We start from the raw sequence: 18,712 nt of genomic DNA on the forward strand, positions 1-18,712 counted from the left end.
CAGTCTACTTACTAATCATAATGATACACGGAACATCAAACACTGGTCAGGCTAAGAAGACTGAGACTAAGAAACAAGAGTCTAAACCTCTGAACCTAAACTGGCTACAAAATAGCCTACTAACCAGAAAAGAAAGATAGATAGCCTTGAATATTTTAAAATAACATTTTAAACACCTACTTTCTTGCTAAAAGAGGTTATTCTTCTTTATCTTCTTTAGTTATTGTTCACGTTTTTTTTTTTTTTATTGCTCTCATTTTTATGTATGTTCATAAGTGGCCTATAAATAAAATATATTATTATCATATTTATATATTATTATTTGTATTCTTGTTTTAATAATTCTGTACATTTGCCCTTTTGTATTTTATTATTTTTTCTTCTTTATTTTTTGTTCACGTTTTTATTTATTGCTCACACTTTATAAGTGCTCTATAAATAAAGGTAATTTAATAATAATAATAATCATAATAATAATCAGAATAATAGTAATATTTTTTCTTGTTTTTAGCGGGTTATTATTATTTTATTTATTTCGTTATTTTTTTAAACTGGTCATGTCTTGGAGGGGCCGTAGGCTCGAGGCTACCTTTCCGGTTGTGCTCCCCGCTGCAGGTCACTCCCTCCGCTGTCAGCAGCTCAGTTCACTACGCGGTTCAAACTTGCAGTCGCACTGAACTGGTTCCTACCGTCTCTCCGAGGGTTTGAGGTTAAAGGGCAAACGGCATTTAGTAATGTATTAAAGCTAAACTGCTCGCGCGGCGGCTCTCCCTGGGAGGAATTAGCTTGTTTTCTTCGCCGTAGTTGAAAGCAGCGGGGGAAAATGTCCAGCTGAGGAGTTGAAATCCTGAAAACCGCAGGGCCTGTTTTTGTAATGATTGATCAACGCTCCGACAATGGCAAACAAGGTAGGTTTGACAACTTTTCTGGGGTGTTTTATCGTCAAGCAGGTTTTGCTGTCTCCTATAATTTTTTGCATGTAATTGTATCTGCGAAATTTGCGGGCTACGGGTTGGTTGAGGCACAGACGGAGCGTTGCAGTTTCTCGCATTAATAGTGAATTCCTTACTTGCTCAGCTATACGTTATTAACAGCCGACAAACTTTTTTAAAACTGTGGTTTAGACGTGTATAAGGGGCGTTTACAACGTTACTGTAAGCGTTTAATACGAAACGAATGTTTTTCCTATACATGGAAAATGTGTCTCATTAAGAAAGTGTCTTGTGACATTTTACTACCTTTCCAGTGCGGGTCATTTCTGCCCCATGGAATGCTGGGAACTGTAGTCTTAGGTGTTTTTGTGTGTTTTTCATTAATGTGTGTGGTTGAGAGTGATTGTAGTTGTCGTTACTATCATTATCACTATTACTGTTGTTATTATTAGGACAGGAAATACGTGGATAGGTGTCTGATGCCCATTTTGGCCAAAATCTTGTCTGTTTGCTCTTTGTAGTTCCACATTTCCAATCCAGTAAATATCAAATAACATTTTAACAAATCATATTATGCCATCCAGGTCTATATCTTATTGATCAGCTTTAAGGTTCAGATTATCATTGGTCCAGGCAGTTTGTCAGAAACTGAACCAAAGTGCTTTCAGTAGCCTACATATTAATAATAACTGTGGCTACAGGCACCTGGGCTGTGGTCACTAAGACTTCTGAGTTTCACTCTACTTATTTGGTCCCTGTTTGAAAATATCCCTCTTCCTTGACCCGTGGGAGCTGGCAGGCGAACGCCAAAATAGATCTGTATTCAGAGAAGCAGCTAATAGACCTGCGTCCCCCCTCTCTGGTTAATGAACATGGTAGTTCGCCTAGCACTGTGAATTCTACACTGCTGTGATAACCAAGAGCACACCGACTCCTCACCTTCAATGAATGCTAATCAATTTAATCGACAATTTAAAAGTGAATCTGAATAGCCTAGTCACATTTAGGATTTAGGAAAATAAATAGGAGTTTGGTGATGCTCTAAAATAGGACATGATTTAAGTGAACTGTGAAAGGTGAAGTCATATTCAGGGTTGTTTTCTCTCTATTCCCTCTCACTGAGGTGTGTGTGTGTGTGTGTGTGTGTGTGTGTGTGTGTGTGTGTGTGTGTGTGTGTGTGTGCGTGCGTGCTCCTCTGGGGCCCAGAGGCAAGGGCAGGTTAGTCGATGTGGGTCACTGTGAGAACTGTATGCCCTGGTAATAAAAGTGAACCAGGTAAAGCTTTGGTTCAGGCCTTGTTTTTGGTTTATACTGGTGCCTAGTTTGAGTCAGCATAACAGGCCCAGAAGAACTAGTTTGGCCTGTTTCACTTTGCCTGACTTCACGCCACAAGAGAGTATACGTGTGCGTGTTGTGTGTTTAGGTGTGTATGCACCTGTCAACACAAACTGTCCATCAAACCTGGAGTGAAGCCTTTTTGGTTTTCTGTCTCTGTGTGTCTGTCCCTGATTGTGTTGGCTCTCCTACAGGCGCAGGTTTTGTACGACTTCACTGCTGAGCCTGGAAACAACGAGTTGACGGTGAAAGAAGGCGAGACAGTCACTATCACCAATCAGGTACAGCCATACCACAACCCCTCTTCCTCTTCCTCCCTCACCCCCTAAGGTTTAGGGTCCCAGTATCTATCTATCACTGCAGCACTGTATCCAAAACACAGCTTGTGTCAATGTGAATTCACTACTATCAGGGTTATTCATTTTACTGGTTGCATTCATTTAAAATTTGATTTTCAGTTCAGTTTCCTTTAGGTCTGACACAGTGTCTGTATAGAGTGTGTTGTTGCTACCTGTTTTGTGTAGCCTACATTGTGAGAAATTTGTATTTGGATGGGTGTAGTATGTATCAGGTTATTAAGAGTCAATCAAAATAAGGTAAATTTTATTGCAGTTACTTTTGGTGACTGACTTTGAAGTTTCAATTTAGTTTTAGTTTGTTTCATGAAGTTTATTTTGATTTTAAATTGTGGTGTTTCCACTCCTAGATTTAGGTTTAGTTAACTATAATAGCCTTCTCTTCTGTAGTCTCTAGTTAAAATGTGTGTGCTGTTTGCTCATCTGTAACACTGTTGTAACTGTAAATCAACAGGCCTATAAAGGCCCAACTCACATGATCATAGATTATAAACACTGTGTGCCACAAACATGGTGAGCGAAAGAAAGAAAAAAGGGGAAAAGAGAGGGAGAGTAAACATGATGTCACTACCGCCAGTTGACAGCAGTTCAAAGGTCACTCACTGTGTGCTGACCTGCATAGTTTCCCTATCGAAATCTGTCTCTAGCCAATCAGGACATCAGGAAAACAGAGTCACTTTTTAAGTAAACTGAATGTACAGGAGTTTGTCCCGGCAGCGTCGGGGCAGAGACCTGCTTGTGCCGCCCACAGCCCATCCCAGTCATTCATACTGACGTGCTGCGTCTCACTCTGTTTCAGCATATTGGAGGCGGCTGGATCGAAGCACAGAATTCCAGAGGGGAAGTTGGACTGGTGCCAGAAGACTACATCGAGGTGAGGGAGCCAATCGCTCGGCATGTGGGAAATTTCACCTCGCATGAACAGCAGTCGCAGACACATGGTTCAGATATTTGGAAGAAAAGAAGTTTACTTTAGCCTTTCCAGCAAATCAAGCAAAAAAAATTACCTATTCATCTGCAGTAAAGTCAAGCTGTGCCATGTCTGCTGTCTACTTCAGAGTACAAGCAAACATTTAACTTTTCAACCTCTTAATACTTCTATCTACCACAAACTAAATCTCAATATAAACAAGAATATGCCTCTGCATTTACTGCATACTGTGTTGCTGTCTCTTGCCTGGACCTAAAATCACAACAGGATGTGCCTCCTTCAGAGTTCTGCTGAATAGCGTGTTTTTGTGTTTATGTGTGTGTGTGTGTGTGTGTGTGTGTGTGTCCATCTTGGTCCAGTAACTGTGACTTCATCCTGGTGGTAGTGATTCACTCTGTAGCCATTTAGACAGAGAGAAAGAGAGAGAGAGAGAGAGAGAGAGAGAGAGAGAGAGACCTTGGTTAAAAGTAGACAGATAAGTCTGCTAAACAGTTTAGCCCTACTCTAAACATTACTGAGCACAACAGCACACACAATGTTGTGTGCGTGTGTGCGTGTGTGTGTGTGTATGTGACCCTTAGTTACCTCCCCAGCTGCCCCCAGACTGTTTTGATTCTGCCTCCAGATCATAATATCCCCATTGACGACCTATCACAGCTTGCTGCTCGTGTTCTTCTGCTTTTCTAATGAAAAACATCAGGACACAGGCTGTTTCTCAAGCAACCAGCTTCTATTTTAATGCACTGTATTGATATGAAGAAGAACTGAAAAAATTATTCTGCACAGGGTGTTGACCTACAAAACTAGAGAAAGGGCTTAGTTATGTTATTGTCATAACCTAAAGTGGTTTTAGCTTTACATAAAGTGAATTTAAAGGTGAAGTCTTCAGTATTAACAGCCAATGCAATCACATTGTGGATAAACGGAGAAAGTGAGAAACCCAGTTCCAAAGCCAATGCATGCCAATGACACATGATCACCTTACCACAGAGGAATGCACCTTTAAAAGACATTAGATCACACTGGAATATCTGGATTTGTTATACTAATGGGACTGTTTTCTGTCTCTCCCTCTGTCTCTCGTCACCCCGCTTCTAGCTCGGTAAGCAGTTTCCGTCATTCCCAGGACCGGCAGCCACAACAGCTGCTCCGAGTGTAGGAAGTGCAGGAAATGCAGCACCTCCAGACCTGTCCTTCTTTGACGCCTTCGCCCCCACATCAGCACCTGCACCAAACCAGGTACCACGAAGCACACACACACACACACACACACTGCATATTATATTAGATCAACCGACCATGCCCAGTACTTAAAATACTCAATAGCATCCTTTTCTTAGAAAGGGGGAAATAAAAGCCTTCAATGCAAATTTTGTGCTTTGCTTTTTGTGCATACAGTAAGCGCGCATAAACTATATAATTTGCACCATGCACAGTGCACCCTGCCTCTCACCTCCACCCTGCCACCTCCACCCTGCCACCTCCACCCTGCCACCTCCACCCTGGCACCTCCCTTCCCTGTTCCAGCACAATGCCTGCACACTTTGGCCTCTCACCCCCAAGTATGTGTGGTGGAGTGCTGCTGTTGGTGGCAAACTAAAAGATAAGCAAAAAGCAGAAGTGAGGGATGACCTCAGAGTTTTACTGACGTCGTTCTAGCCCGGTACGGGCCTCAGAGATGCAGAAGTGAGAGCAGCTTTCGCTGAGGGTATTTCTGCATGGTCAGGTCATTTCTAACGGACACAGGCTTTAGATGTAGTAAAACAGAATGGAGAGGAAATAAGATCACTGAAATCCGCTGCAGTTGGTAGGCAGGAAGTTCCATAGCAGTGAGTGTGCTGGATCAGTAGAAATTTGGACAAACTAAGTGGTGAGTCAAGGCAGGAAATGTGTCAGCTTATCACCTTTTCCCTCATGCTCTCTCTCTCTCTCTCTCTCTCTCTCACTCTTTCTGTCTGGCTCTCTCTCTCCCTTTCTCACTTGCATACACACACCTGCATCTGACATCACTTTAGCCTTCCCCTCCTGGGTGTACACGTTCACTGTCACCTTCTTCTCCCCTCAAGGTGGATGCTGGGGACTTGAGTCCCCAGCCGGACACCCCCGACACCCCGGTTCCCCCCTCCCTCCCGTCCCCCGATGAGGTAAACGCCACATGAGGGGGGCCAGGGGCACGAAACCCCCCCCGACTCCGCCCCCGATCCCCCTCACCCTGATCGGTCTGCCTTTGCAAATTCCCCCACCTCCTCCCACCGCCTGCAGAAAGCATGATCTCACCCTCCCCATTCACCCCATGCTACACACACGCACACGCATGCGTACACACACACACGCACACACACACGCACACACACACACATGTCACCATTCGACCCCCCTCACCCCTATCAGTTGAATGGATCAGCACCAGTGAAACCAAACGGCTTCATAGATCAAAGTCGATGATCCTCACGTACCACATACAGTTGAATGATCACACTGTCAAATCATGAAATTAGCCCTGAACTCAAGCATTTACTACAGATGGTGATCATAATCCTATGTATATCATCATTTTATAAACTTCAAAATGCCTGGTTATTGTGTAAAATGTTGTCTAATAATCTTAAAGGTGCTGCTAAATCCAGAAAATGTTGCTGAAGTGTTTTATTCGTCACTGCAGTGTTTTGTATTTCACTGCAGCAATTTTCTTTGAAACTACTGGCCAGTTTATGTTTGTCTATGTGTTTATATGTGTGTGTATCTAGCAACATTGCAGAAGTAATGAAATTAGGATTGTTCCTCTGCATTGTTCCTCTGTCTTACTCCTTTGTCTAGTTAATGTTTAAGCCTTAAGCTTAAGATACATGGTCATGCATACACCCATATGTTATATACCTGCAGTGTGATTTATAGTATGGTCTATGCCTTCCTCATGTGCATGGCATGTAGTTGCATTTTTGGCCTTTAAGTACTGTAAAAGAATAGTGTGTGTGTGTGGAGAAGGGTTGTGTGTGTGTGCATGTATGGTTGTAAGCATGTGCCTTTGTCCAAATGTGCAGCATTAAGTAGTACTTTCTGGGTGCTGCATGTGTTGAGCAGGAGTTATTTCATACCACAGAACACAGTCGCTGTGTCGAGCAGACCAGGTTTGCATCATGTTTTAAGACTACTGTCAGCTTCTCATTAAACAGACCACAGACTATACTGCAACCTCTCTCTCTCTCTCTCTCTCTCTCCCTCTGTCTCTTCTCTCTCTCCCACTTGCCCGCTCCATCCTCGATCTTTCCTCTGTCTTTCCTCTCCCCCTCTCTCTCCCTCCCAGGCTAGTAACGGTAATGATCCGTGGTCGGTGTGGAACACGGACGCCACGGGGGGCTCCTCCAACAACTGGGCGTCCAAGCCAGAGGGCACCCAGACTGGGAAGAGCCCTTCCGCCGACCCCTGGAGCTCTGTAGCACAGAGCCACCCTCAGGCTTACCAGGGCCCAGGTAAGAAGAGCTGTTCTGGTAGAAACCATGGTAACTAGGAAGTTGTATATGTGTGTCAGTACATTAAAGTTACTGCCTATGAGCTTGTGCCAATTAGGAATTATAAGATTTTGCCTCTTCTGGGTTTACACTGTACACTTGGTACCAAATGAGCTGACAGACATAATGATCAGCAAAATTAAGTGCTGAAAAAATAGATAACTGATACTGTATAACATATGATTCATAACTGTGGTAGCAGGAGTGGGCGGTAATACACCGTTCTCCGCTCTTGTTATGATTACCTTTATATAAATAACCTTACGGCTTGCTGATACAGTTTGGTTTCTGAACTGCTGAGTGGGCGGTTTCAAGCCAGCGGGCTCAGTCGTCCCAGTAACCTGTTGTTGTGGAGACCAGTAGCGAGTTTAGAAATTATTGGGTAGTGCTGTGAACCAGGTATAAGCCTAAATGTGAAGTAAATGTGACTAATTGTGACCCCAAGTGACGGAAGGTGCCCATTTGATAACCCCAGTGACATAACCACACTCGGTCACATGCTCAACCCTGTAACATTTAGATTAGGTGGCTGGTGAATGGTGCTGCCTGTCTGACGGTCCTGTAGTTTTATGACGGCAGAGCCTGATGTCCTCTATTAGTCACCATTTGTGGGTTAGTCTATCATTTGTTTAACTTATGAATTGGCTTTCTGCTGGGATGCTTGCCCTAGATTATCATGTAAAGGATTGTTACACCCTGTTACATCCTGATTATTAGTAAATATTTGATTCCTCTAACCACACTCAGTTCTTCAGGCGTTTGGATAAAATGGCCTCTGTTGTAGTGAAAGAGTGAAGCTATCATTGATGTTTGAAAAGAGTAAGATTGTGTGCAACTTGAAGTGTTTTGATCTTCTTTGTGTGGTAGCAAGACTATAGGGATTTAGGGAGTAGTCTTTCTCTAATGTTTTGTTTTCATCTAAGGTTTGTGTTGCCATCTGTTTCATAAGTGTGTTTGCCAGCAGGAGTTAAAAGTCATTCGGAGCCAGACAAGTGGCCAAGTGGCATATTGGCAATAATAATTCTTAGTTTTAAACTTCTTGGAGTATCAATGGGTGGGGTTTGCAACATAGAACAATGTGAGAAATGCCAGAAAATTAAACCATCACAGGGAAATGTTTGAAAATCAATTCATAATACTTTTCTCTGACTTTCAACTTCCTTGACACTGTCTGAAATGTCTTGATCTTGTAAACTCCTCCCGTCTGGAAAGTTCAACCCAACACCGAGTGTGACTCAGGTCTGTTGAGAGTCGGAGTGACCTAAACTGGCACAGGCCCTTAACTGGCTCAAACAGCCAGATGTGGTTCTGCTTAGTCGTCTGTCTCTGGCATGCCCCTCCATAGAAATTTACCATAGTGATGATCCAGTGTCTGGACACCACAATCAGGTCATGATTTTGTTTTCACCAGAAAATGGAAAAGTTGGCCTCATGTATGACTCAAAGGGCCATATTACTCAGCCTGTTTTCTAAATTCTTCAGTTCCTATACAAAGTTGTTATTTTAAAAAGAGAACAAGGGAATAAATGGCGAGGGGGAGAATTAACAAATCTTTTCCTTTCTTTTTTCTCTTTCCAAAGACATCTATCCATACCCTTACCTTATCGATTGCACAGGTATCCCAAGCATTGCCTAGTGGGAACGTTTTCCTGAATTTTTGGTTTTGAGTGCTGGATTGGCAATAAGTGCTCAAAAAGACTAAGAGTTTCCAGCATGGAATTATTTACATACTTAAAGGCATGTGTGTGAGACATTTTCATTTGTATCTTGATCTTAACACTTTGATGTAGCTTTTAATTGACTAATGTGCTTAACCTTGATTTAGAGTATTGTGATAGTGGTCTGTTATTGTTGAATGTGTTTTAGTGGGTTCATGGAGTTCTATCTCAATGCATGTGGTGCAGAAATGTACTTATGCTCATTTGCCTGCTGTGTATGTATGGAAATATATATTTTATGTTCACTTTGGGCCCGATTCAGACTCTGTAAAGTTACGCAGGTCTTATGGTCTGAATCGGGCCCTTGGTCCTTTCGCCCTATAGCCTACTACTGTCTGTGCACTACCAAACTTCATCATGGTTTACAGCTCTTGAGTAAATCGTGTTCTACAAATTATGTCTTCTTTTTTGAGTAGCATCTAATTCATAAAATGAAGAGAAAGTTGTATTTTTGTGAAAATTGAACTCAACAATGAGTCTTTTTTTCACACCTTAGCCTAACCTAAATTTTCATACATCTCCCACAATCCTATTCTTGTATTCAGAAAGAGGTATAGGTCATTGAATGCATTGTGGGATACACAATCTGTACTTATTGTGCCTACTAATTTGGAAATTACAGCCATGTGTACATGCATGTGACCCTAGGAGCAGAGGATGACGAGTGGGATGATGAGTGGGATGATGTCAAGTCCTCCGGAGGTTACGCCGAGTCAGAATCTGGGGAGAGCGGAGCCATGCAGAGAGGCGGAGCTCACGGGTCTTCCATGAAAATCTCCCTCAACAAGTAAGAGTTTGTTAAGCAATAAGCCACATGAGGCTGTGCTCAACAGGGATTTTAGACCAGCTAAGAGGTGTTGTTGCTAACCATCTTTGTCTTAAACCTGTTGTTTATTCTCTTTGAGCAGGTTCCCTGGTTTCTCCAAGTCCGGTCCAGAGCTCTACCTCCTATGCAAGCAGCTTGTTAAGGGCAAAGACAAGCTACCCATCTATGTATGTTACTTGAATATAGCTATATGAATTGTTTTGAATATATACATTATCGGGTGGTAGTAGTAGTAGTAGTAGTAGTAGTAGCGATGTAATCTGCCTGACCAAAGTAAAGTAAGTTCTCTGTCATATTGTGGCTCCCTTTCTAGATGAGAGCCATGGGCAGAACTAGGCACAGTTTTCCTTGCTTGTCAGGTAGATTACTGCGGTAATACTTGATATACTGCCTGTATGTGGCAGTATTACAGCATTAAATCATTTTTCAAAACATTGTTTCTTTTGGATTTGTGTTTGTGTACCATAAAATGTAGAGTGGCAGGTCTTTAAACCAAATGTCTCATGCTCAGATGGGGGAAGTTGGTCCGGTGTGGTCCTACCCAGATGTCCAGCTAGACTGCGTGGTGGCCGACCCCAAGAAAGGCTCCAAGATGTACGGCCTGAAGAGCTACATCGAGTACCAAGTCACACCCAATGTAAGTATCTAACAGCTTTTTCACTCTAGCGCAATTGTTAAACTGGGCCTGAATAAGCTGTCCTGAATCAACCCTGCTCACATTGTCCTTGTAGTGCCATGAACTTCGATACACCAATAGAATGACTTGGGGCATGTTACAGAATTAGCCAAAATCTCTAACCTGGCAGGATGACAGGTTACCACAACTCCAAAAAACAAGCTACTTGTGAGTCCATGACCTTTGTTTACAAGCCCTGGTTTGCTTGTAATTAGGCATTGTGAACCTAAACGAACCAAATACAAAAATGCAGTAAAGTAAACTTTTCCACCATGATTCAGACCAAAGAAAACAAACTGTAGGTGTGATGGCACCCTTACAATCTGTGTGGAGAGTGGATCAAGATGTGAAACGTAATTGCTTCATTACATCTTGTTTTCCCACACCTCATAAAACATAAATACAATGTGGTAAAACTAATGATATAGTGTATGCCACCACTTTGCAAACGTCCAGTGTAAATAACTCCATGTTATTGGTTTGCAGACCACAAACAGACCAGTCAATCACAGATACAAGCACTTTGATTGGTTGTACGAGCGGCTCCTGGACAAATTTGGGTCGGCCATCCCCATCCCCTCTTTACCAGATAAGCAGGTGACAGGTAAGCATCTGACTCCCTGACCTCCACCAATGTGGGACACTCCTCTTCAGTTAGAAAGGAGATAAAGGTGCTGAAGAGAACACTCAAGTTAGATCTTTTTCTTTCTTTCTGTTTTCTGTCACTCTTTCCTCTTTCCCCCTTATCCTTCTTTGCCTTCTCTCCTCCCTTTCCTTCCCTCCCTTCCTTCCAGGGCGTTTCGAGGAAGAGTTTATTAAGATGCGTATGGAGCGGTTGCAGGGCTGGATGACCAGGATGTGCAGGCACCCGGTCGTCTCCAACAGTGAAGTTTTCCAGCTCTTCCTCACCTACAAGGATGAGAAGGTACGGCATGCTCCCTCCACTTCTTCACCCTCAAGCCCTCAAATGATGTGTGTGTAAATATTGTATCACTGAAGGATAGAAAAGGCCTGCTTTGGTCATTAGAACCAGCTGTTGAAAGTGCTTCAAGTAAATTTGATTTGACTTCAAAAGGCTTGGGGAAAAATGCTTGTTTGATTGTTCCAATAAGCTTCAGAAGGCTGCATAAAGGCATTTCATCCAAGTGCACTGAAGAACTAAGACGATTACCTGCCATTACTAGAATTTTAGGTTCGGTATTATTATTATTACTTGTCATTATTGGTTGATTAAAATTAGTGATTTACTGGTGCAGGACTGGAAGACGGGGAAGAGAAAAGCAGAGAAGGACGAGGCAGTGGGAGTGATGATCTTCTCCTCTATAGAGCCTGAAGCTGCAGACCTGGACCCCATAGAAGTGTGAGTTAGATCACGCTTTGCTCTAAATCACTGAAAATGGCAAACCACGGCTCCAGAGGCTTTGAAGTTAATGGTGTTCCTCCTCCACAGGGAACAGAAATGTGATCAGTTCAGTAGGTTTACCAAAGCCATGGATGATGGGGTGAAGGAAATCCTCACAGTGGGCCAGGAGCACTGGAAGAGATGTACAGGCCGTACGTACACACTAAATAAATAGTTTACTACACAGGGGCCACACCTTGACTTTGTTCTGTAATTGCTATTTATACTTAAGTATGATCCATTATGTTGAGTCTCTATTTTGTCAACTCAAGATAGTTCATTCACAGACCTTTTTTTGACTGTTTGTGAATGTGTGTGCGTGCATGTACATGTTTTATTTCTTCCACAGCTTTGCCAAAAGAGTACCAGAGAATCGGCAAAGCCTTCCAAAACCTCTCCTCTGTCTTCAACAGCAGCGGATACCAAGGTACAACGATGAACAGAAATATCTGACATCAAACTTTGTTTTGAGTGCCTTAGGCTGGAATCAAACCAGCAAATCTTGACTTCCCAGGTGCAAACACTCGGCAGTTGCATCTATTCAGTGGGAACTGCAGTTTACATTGCTGCCTGTGATTGCACCTATAAGTGATTGATAAACATGATAGCCTCCGTTGATTGCATAATGCTGCTGTAATCTACAGATGTAATCATCATAACAGTAGTAGCAGAAGTAGAAGCACTTTTTGTAACAGTCATTAAGGGGAAGCTTGTTTTGCAACAGATTCACACACAGATTCTCTGTAGAAATCACAAAATATTTGATGATATATTTGAACCATTCCTGCTGTAGGAGAGTCCACCCTGACTGATGCCATGACAGCAGCAGGAAAGACATATGAGGAGATAGCTCTGATGGTGGCAGAGCAGGTACGTACATTGCCTTCTGTTTCAACCCAATATCACTGCTATTTTAAAGTTCAGTTACAAAATTGTTTGTTAATTTCTTTCCCTTTGGTATTGCCAATACAGTACAGCAATTTATCTAGAACCCAAAAAATGTTTGCCGTTCCTTCATTTTCACTCAAATAGTCTTGGGTCTATTGTCTTTTTTTTATTGTTTAGGCCTTGGAGTTTAATACTATCCCTTGGAGGGGTGTTGAATGGACAGCAGCAAGGGAGAAGGGGGGGTGGGGGGAGGGGTCAGCATCCTGTTCCTCTGTGCTACTTCCTGACATCTCAGAGGTCTTAAAGTTTATTTCAGGCCCCTTCATCGTCCCCATCACCGCTTTGTGTTCACTCTCTCTCGCCCTCCCCACCCTATGATTTTGCACTGCATTATGTCAGCATTTCCTGAACGCTTTCCTCCCTGTTTACGTCCTAGTTGTGAGCTCACGTTGACCCCTTCAACTGAGCGTCCTGCTAGTGAAGTGTTTGTTATCTTTAAAGGAAGAGGCCAAGGGAAGGCAGGACTATTTTCAGTGACAGCCACAGCAGAGCCGTACGTCCTAAATCTAGCTTTGACTTGAATGTAGCTTTTCTGCTCATTCTGTGTGTGGTGATCTGTGTGGTGTGTAATGAAATCAAACCTGGGCCCTCTGTTTGATGTCCCAGCAGCATCCACAAGGAGGATTCATCTGGTAAGCATCTGCTGCTCCAGACGTTCAAACCCCTTTGTTTTTTTTCCCCTTTAGACAGTGGTCCTCTAGAGTGGTTTGGCTTGAGTTTAGCAATACCTGTGATCCCATGTGGTGATGGAGTGCATCAGTCTAGAGACAGAGCCTCTGTCTGGACATGGATTCAACCCAGTGTTTCTTTTAGCTTGCTCTGTTATGTTCTCCTGTAGAGACTGCATGCAGCATTCCCATGAAATATTCACAAATTAGGGAGGATTTGTGAGTCGAATTTACAGCCAGATGTAGGTTAAGTGGATAATTCAGCTAAATAAGCTGCTTCTATTCGTGTACTCATGCTCAGCTGAATCCATGGTCTAATAATGGGAACTTGAACTATGGTAAACTTGAATCCCTATTTTAGAGTTGCAGTTAGACTCTTGTGTCTGAGATTTAACTCTGGGTGTTTCACTCTCAAGTCACTCCTGTGACAACACATCTAAGTTATGCATTGTTTTCCTGTGGTCATTCTTATCGGTTTCAGATCCCTGTGTGGTTTCCTGTGTTGCATTCGACTTCTTCATTATTATCCCAATTTTAGACAACATGCTCTGAAAAATTGGGGTCTATCTTGCTGTTTTTTCCTGTTATATTTATGTATTTCTTGTGTGTGTGTGTGTGTGTCTGTGTCTGTGTGTGTGTGTGTGCTGCCTTTCCAGCCTAGGAAAGACCTCCACTTCCTCATGGAGACCAACAATGAATATAAGGGTCTTCTTGGATGCTTCCCCGACACCATCGGAGTCCATAAGGTACTTCAGCTCCCATGTCAGGAGAAACGGGGACCAACACAAAAAGGATACAGTATTTTATTAGAAAACAAAGTCGTTGGGTGTCTTATTCTTATACCTCAAGCTCAAGTTTCAAAGGCAGATGAGATATAAAAAATACTGGAAAATGCTAAAGCTGTTTTCTTGTGAATATATTAGTTTGTCACTTTGCTTCTTTTCAAATTCCATCACCAGGATCTGGGTGCAGATGAAAGTTTGAAGCTTTCAGTGAATTAAATGATGTCTTATCCATATAAGAGGTAACTGAAGACCATTTTTTTAACTCTTCCAGGCAGGCATAGAGAAGGTGAAGGAGGGCGACAAGCTGGTGGCCACCAGTAAAATCACCCCTCAGGAAAAAGTCACCATGGCTAAACGAGTCAGCACCATGTCATATGCACTACAAGGTATTATACTCCATCAGCTACTGTGCAAGCGTACTGTAGGTCTAAGTGTGGGTTTTACAAAATTAGCTGAAATAGAGCTGAACCTGTGTTAAGTGGGTTTCCCCCTTTTCCCGCCCCACAGCTGAGATGAACCACTTCCATAGCAACCGTATCTATGACTACAACAGGGTCATGCAGCTGTACCTGGAGGAGCAAGTCAAGTTTTATGAAACGGTAAAGGCATTTCTATCTAACATTTATCATTGCAAATAACAGCCTATCACACTTGTTGCCTCATTGTTTGGGGAATGATTGCATAGTGCTTATTAAAGATATTAAAACTGTAGCATATCAGTAAGCAAATGCTTGTTTTTGAGTCCTTTCTGCCTCTATGTTTACACTTAATTTTATCTCTCCTCAACCCCCAGATTGCTGCGAAGCTGAGACAAGCACACGGTCAGTTCACCACCATGTAAGCAACTGCTGTCAGTCTCAAGATAGAAGACGAGATGAATTAAGCCAGCTCAACATCCAAAATATTCTTGCTATCTCTCTCCTCCCTTGAACTTCAATCTCTTGAATCCTCTCCATCCCCCTTGTTTGCTTTTCCTTCTCCATATCTCTTCCTGTATCTTTCTTTCTTACTATGTGGTTCTCGCTCTCTCTCTCTCTCTCTCTCTCTCTCTCTCCCTCTCTCTCTCTCTCCCTCTCCCTTTGTGTTCAGGCCCACAGCCCCAGTTAATACCCAGTGTTACATTTTTCAGCTGCTCTTTGAACTTTGTAACAGTTACAGTTTGCAACAGCTACAAACAGCTGAATAGAAACACTGATGGTTTGTAATCGGAGGGCCAGCAGTAAGAGTCATACAGACCGCTCCCTTTGTCCAAGGTCAGCAAATTGTGACAAAGGAAGGAAACATTCAAGCCACAGTTTGCAGTCATGTATTGCCTTTGCTGTCTTATTGCATGGGTCTAACCCCGGTTTCTGTAACATGATACAAATCCTGTTTCTGCACAACTGTGGGAGTTACCCCATACATAATACAGGCTTAAAGTCACATTACATCCCCTTGTTTTAAGAATCCAACAGATTTGAGAGAGTTGACAGAGAGAAAGCGTGTGTGTGTGTGTGTGTGTGTGTATGTGTGTGTGTGTCTTCTTGCCTGTGAGTGTGTCCAAACACTGCTGGCAGTGCCTCGCCCCCTTTTCATCCTACACTTCCTCAAACGCTAACAGGAAGCCCCGCCCCCTTCCGATCAATGTGCCTTGTCTTCGGGGTAAAATGGAAATGCTTGGCTTGGTTGGTTTCCCACAGTCTGCCTACCGTGACACTGCAGTTTACATTTCAGTAAAAAAACAAAACAAAAAAAAAAACGCTGATGCCTAGAAATGTGGAATATACTTGTAAAAGCCCAAATGAAAATGTACTCAAGTTGGGGTTCGTTCTTTTATGCATTGTACATTGAAGCCAAAAGTCAGTGAACCAATACCTCCCTTGAGTCAGTGCCAAACACAGTCGCTCTGTCCCAGTACTCCTGAAGCCTGAAGTAGCCCCTTGTGTCCTTTTTCACCCAGATTATGGAGTTTTATATGAAGGAGTCCGTAGCAGCGCTGTCAACTCTAAGAATCTTTGTTAAGGTTGAAAAATCAGGCTGGTCTAGAGTTTGGGACGGAGCCAGGAATTATGTCTTCTAGTTTTGCTTTTGCTTTTCACAGCCCAATTTTCAATCAGCCTCTAATCTCGTTCACTCTTTGTTTTCTTATCATTTGATAAATACAAATATATATTATATTGGATCTATCATGTGCTTTTTGGTCTTTGAGATACTATTTTATGTATAGAAATATTTGCAATACAATGTAACTCAGAAAGAGGAGCAGAAATTCTGTTTGATTTATTAAACACTGATTTGTACTCATCGCGGCTGCATATTTGTTTCTTTGTGTGTGTGTTGGAGACTATGAGAGAAACCTTGTCTTGCCCTCTGTATAGTTCAGAGTTTACGCACATACTACACACTCGCTAACTCACTCACAGTAAAGCCCTTATTCCCTTCAGCAGATTCTTACGTAGAGATGGATAGGAATGAGAATGAGTCGGTCGGCTGTGCGGAGCGTCAAAGGGTGTGTTTGTGCAGTCTTGGAGTGGAGGCAGTGAAAGAGCCTTTTCACCCTGCATTCAGCTCTCGCTGCCATCAGGTGCAGCTGGATGTGTAGCCTACATAAAGCAGCCAGAGGAGGAGAACTTAAACACTTCACATATAATTCAACAGACCACACATTCTCAACTTCAGTGTCAGTTATTTTGCAGAATGTGTGTACTGTGTGTTCAGTTCCTTTCTATCAGGGCTTGGCTCGCTGTTAGTTTGTTCATAATTTGAAAATTGAAAATGTTTTGCTGTACAGAGAATCTTATCCAGCCTATAAAAAATATTGGAATTATTGGTGAATTGTGTTTTCAACTTGTATATTGAAATAATTGAGCTGGAAATGAATTGACTCCAACCTTGTAGCCTATAGACTTCACCTCTCGCCGACACGTGCCTGTTATATTGACACATGCCTGCCAGTATGCTAAAGGACTGTGGAATCCCCTGTGTGATGCCATTCTAGATGTAAGTAAGTAGCACCAACTTGACACCACAGATGAACAGTATTCTGTATACCGTACACCAAGTACTACTCATTATTTTCCAACCGTAAGCCAGATAATGTTTTACCTTTCAACAGGAAAGCTCAGTGGAAACATTCTGTCTGTTTTGAAACACAGTTTCCACTGTAGACGTAAGTGTAGTGTATTCCCCTTTATTGTACAGTACGTATGCATGTATACACGGTCCTCCAACAGCACTTCTTTGCCTGAGCCTACTGTGAGACAGTAGCACTTAAGGAGGTCAAATCAAAGGGATGGGATATATCTAGTACAATTCAGTGGTCTTAGAAATTATGTTATGACTTGTTTGAATAGATGAGTATTCATACCCTTTATGGTCTAATGAAAAGGTACACACTGGATTAAATTCATAGTTGCCTGAAATTCATAGTGACTGAAAATAGGATAATAGAGTGATTATAAATAGTACATGGAATAAGCACACATCATTTGCAGAGTATTTGTTAAAGGATAAGGCTGGTGTTTTTTAATGCATTGCTTACCGTCAACAAATCCTATGAAAATAACAAAATCAGCAATGATTTTGTTTTGCCAGCAAGTCTCGTCCATGTAGCCGATGCCCAATGAAGCCATGTCCCAGCAGCCGTAGAACTCCATTGTATTAAAAAAACGATTAAAAACACGTCAAAGAGCCATGCCGTTGCTCTGGGCAACATATTTCATCATCACGATGCACCGGGCCGGCCGACTTTTTCCTCAAACAACTTAATAAGCCGGCTGTAAACACTTTGCGATCTCAGGAAAGTAGTTCCGTAGCACCGAAAATAGTCCCCGTGTAATGAAGAATTTGTTCCCATTTGAATTTGATTTGGTAATAACTACAACAGCCTGACTTTTCGTGGTAACAGTTAGCGATTTTTAAAATTGAAACTATGTCTTTGTGAGCTGTATTTCAAGGTTTTTAGCTTACAATTGGAGCAGATTGGTTGACGGCTAAAAACGGTACGTGGGAATTCAGAAAGTAATGGGAGTAGAGCAAACGCATTGTTGATTTTGTTATTTTCATAGGATTTGTTGACGGTAAGCAATGCATTAAAAAACACCAGCCTTATCCTTTAAGCAGTCTCACATGCTCTGCCTGCCAGTGGCACTGTCTCCTCTCAGTGGTTGGAGAAACCTCAGGCCCCTCCACTCTGTCAACCCATCACACACATCCAGCTTTTATTCTTACTGAATGGCTAATAAAGTGTCAAACTAAAGGTACAAAATAGAAGTACAAAATAAGGGAGGATTCTCTTCCCTGACTGAATGAAAAATGTCCACGTCCCAAATTGTCTTTGTGTTTCATTTCCAAAAATATGTAGCAGAAGTCCATAGTTTAGGGAATCTCATGAGTGTACTGGCCGTATATGCACTCAGTTTAAAAATAACACAAGAGACACCGTTTCCAGAGGTTACTCTCCAGGTACATTCACTACCAAAACTGTTGATGACATAATTGCCATCCACTTCCTTCTTGATGAGATCAGCCATTAGAAGTGATCCCTGGACCGCTTATCACCCCTGGGTCCCATATTACCACGGTTATCACCACAGCGAGGTGACCGTGTCATCCCTGTGCCCTTGCGGTTGCCATGGCGACAGCGGT

General features: G+C 42.5%; 1 protein-coding gene across 4 annotated transcripts; it reads left to right on the forward strand.

The window, feature by feature from the left end:
• Positions 1 to 618: 618 nt before the first annotated feature.
• Positions 619 to 15,824, forward strand: snx9b (sorting nexin 9b). Of its 4 annotated transcripts, none has more exons than XM_078289887.1 (19): positions 619 to 908; positions 2,462 to 2,548; positions 3,423 to 3,497; positions 4,653 to 4,793; positions 5,621 to 5,698; positions 6,859 to 7,024; positions 9,430 to 9,568; positions 9,687 to 9,774; positions 10,119 to 10,244; positions 10,770 to 10,887; positions 11,078 to 11,208; positions 11,540 to 11,643; positions 11,734 to 11,837; positions 12,035 to 12,112; positions 12,479 to 12,555; positions 13,958 to 14,047; positions 14,358 to 14,472; positions 14,594 to 14,685; positions 14,880 to 15,824. In XM_078289887.1, the coding sequence occupies exons 1-19, from the start codon at positions 897 to 899 to the stop codon at positions 14,925 to 14,927; spliced, it is 1,869 nt and encodes a 622-aa protein (XP_078146013.1). In that variant the 5' UTR covers positions 619 to 896; the 3' UTR covers positions 14,928 to 15,824. The 4 variants fall into 4 exon arrangements, with proteins under 4 accessions (XP_078146013.1, XP_078146014.1, XP_078146015.1 ...); XM_078289888.1 differs by having other exon boundaries at positions 9,690 to 9,774; XM_078289889.1 differs by lacking the exon at positions 5,621 to 5,698.
• The last annotated feature ends 2,888 nt before the right edge of the window (positions 15,825 to 18,712 follow it).

This window comes from Centroberyx gerrardi, chromosome 18 (genome assembly GCF_048128805.1).
Source record: "Centroberyx gerrardi isolate f3 chromosome 18, fCenGer3.hap1.cur.20231027, whole genome shotgun sequence".
NCBI lineage: Eukaryota > Metazoa > Chordata > Actinopteri > Beryciformes > Berycidae > Centroberyx > Centroberyx gerrardi.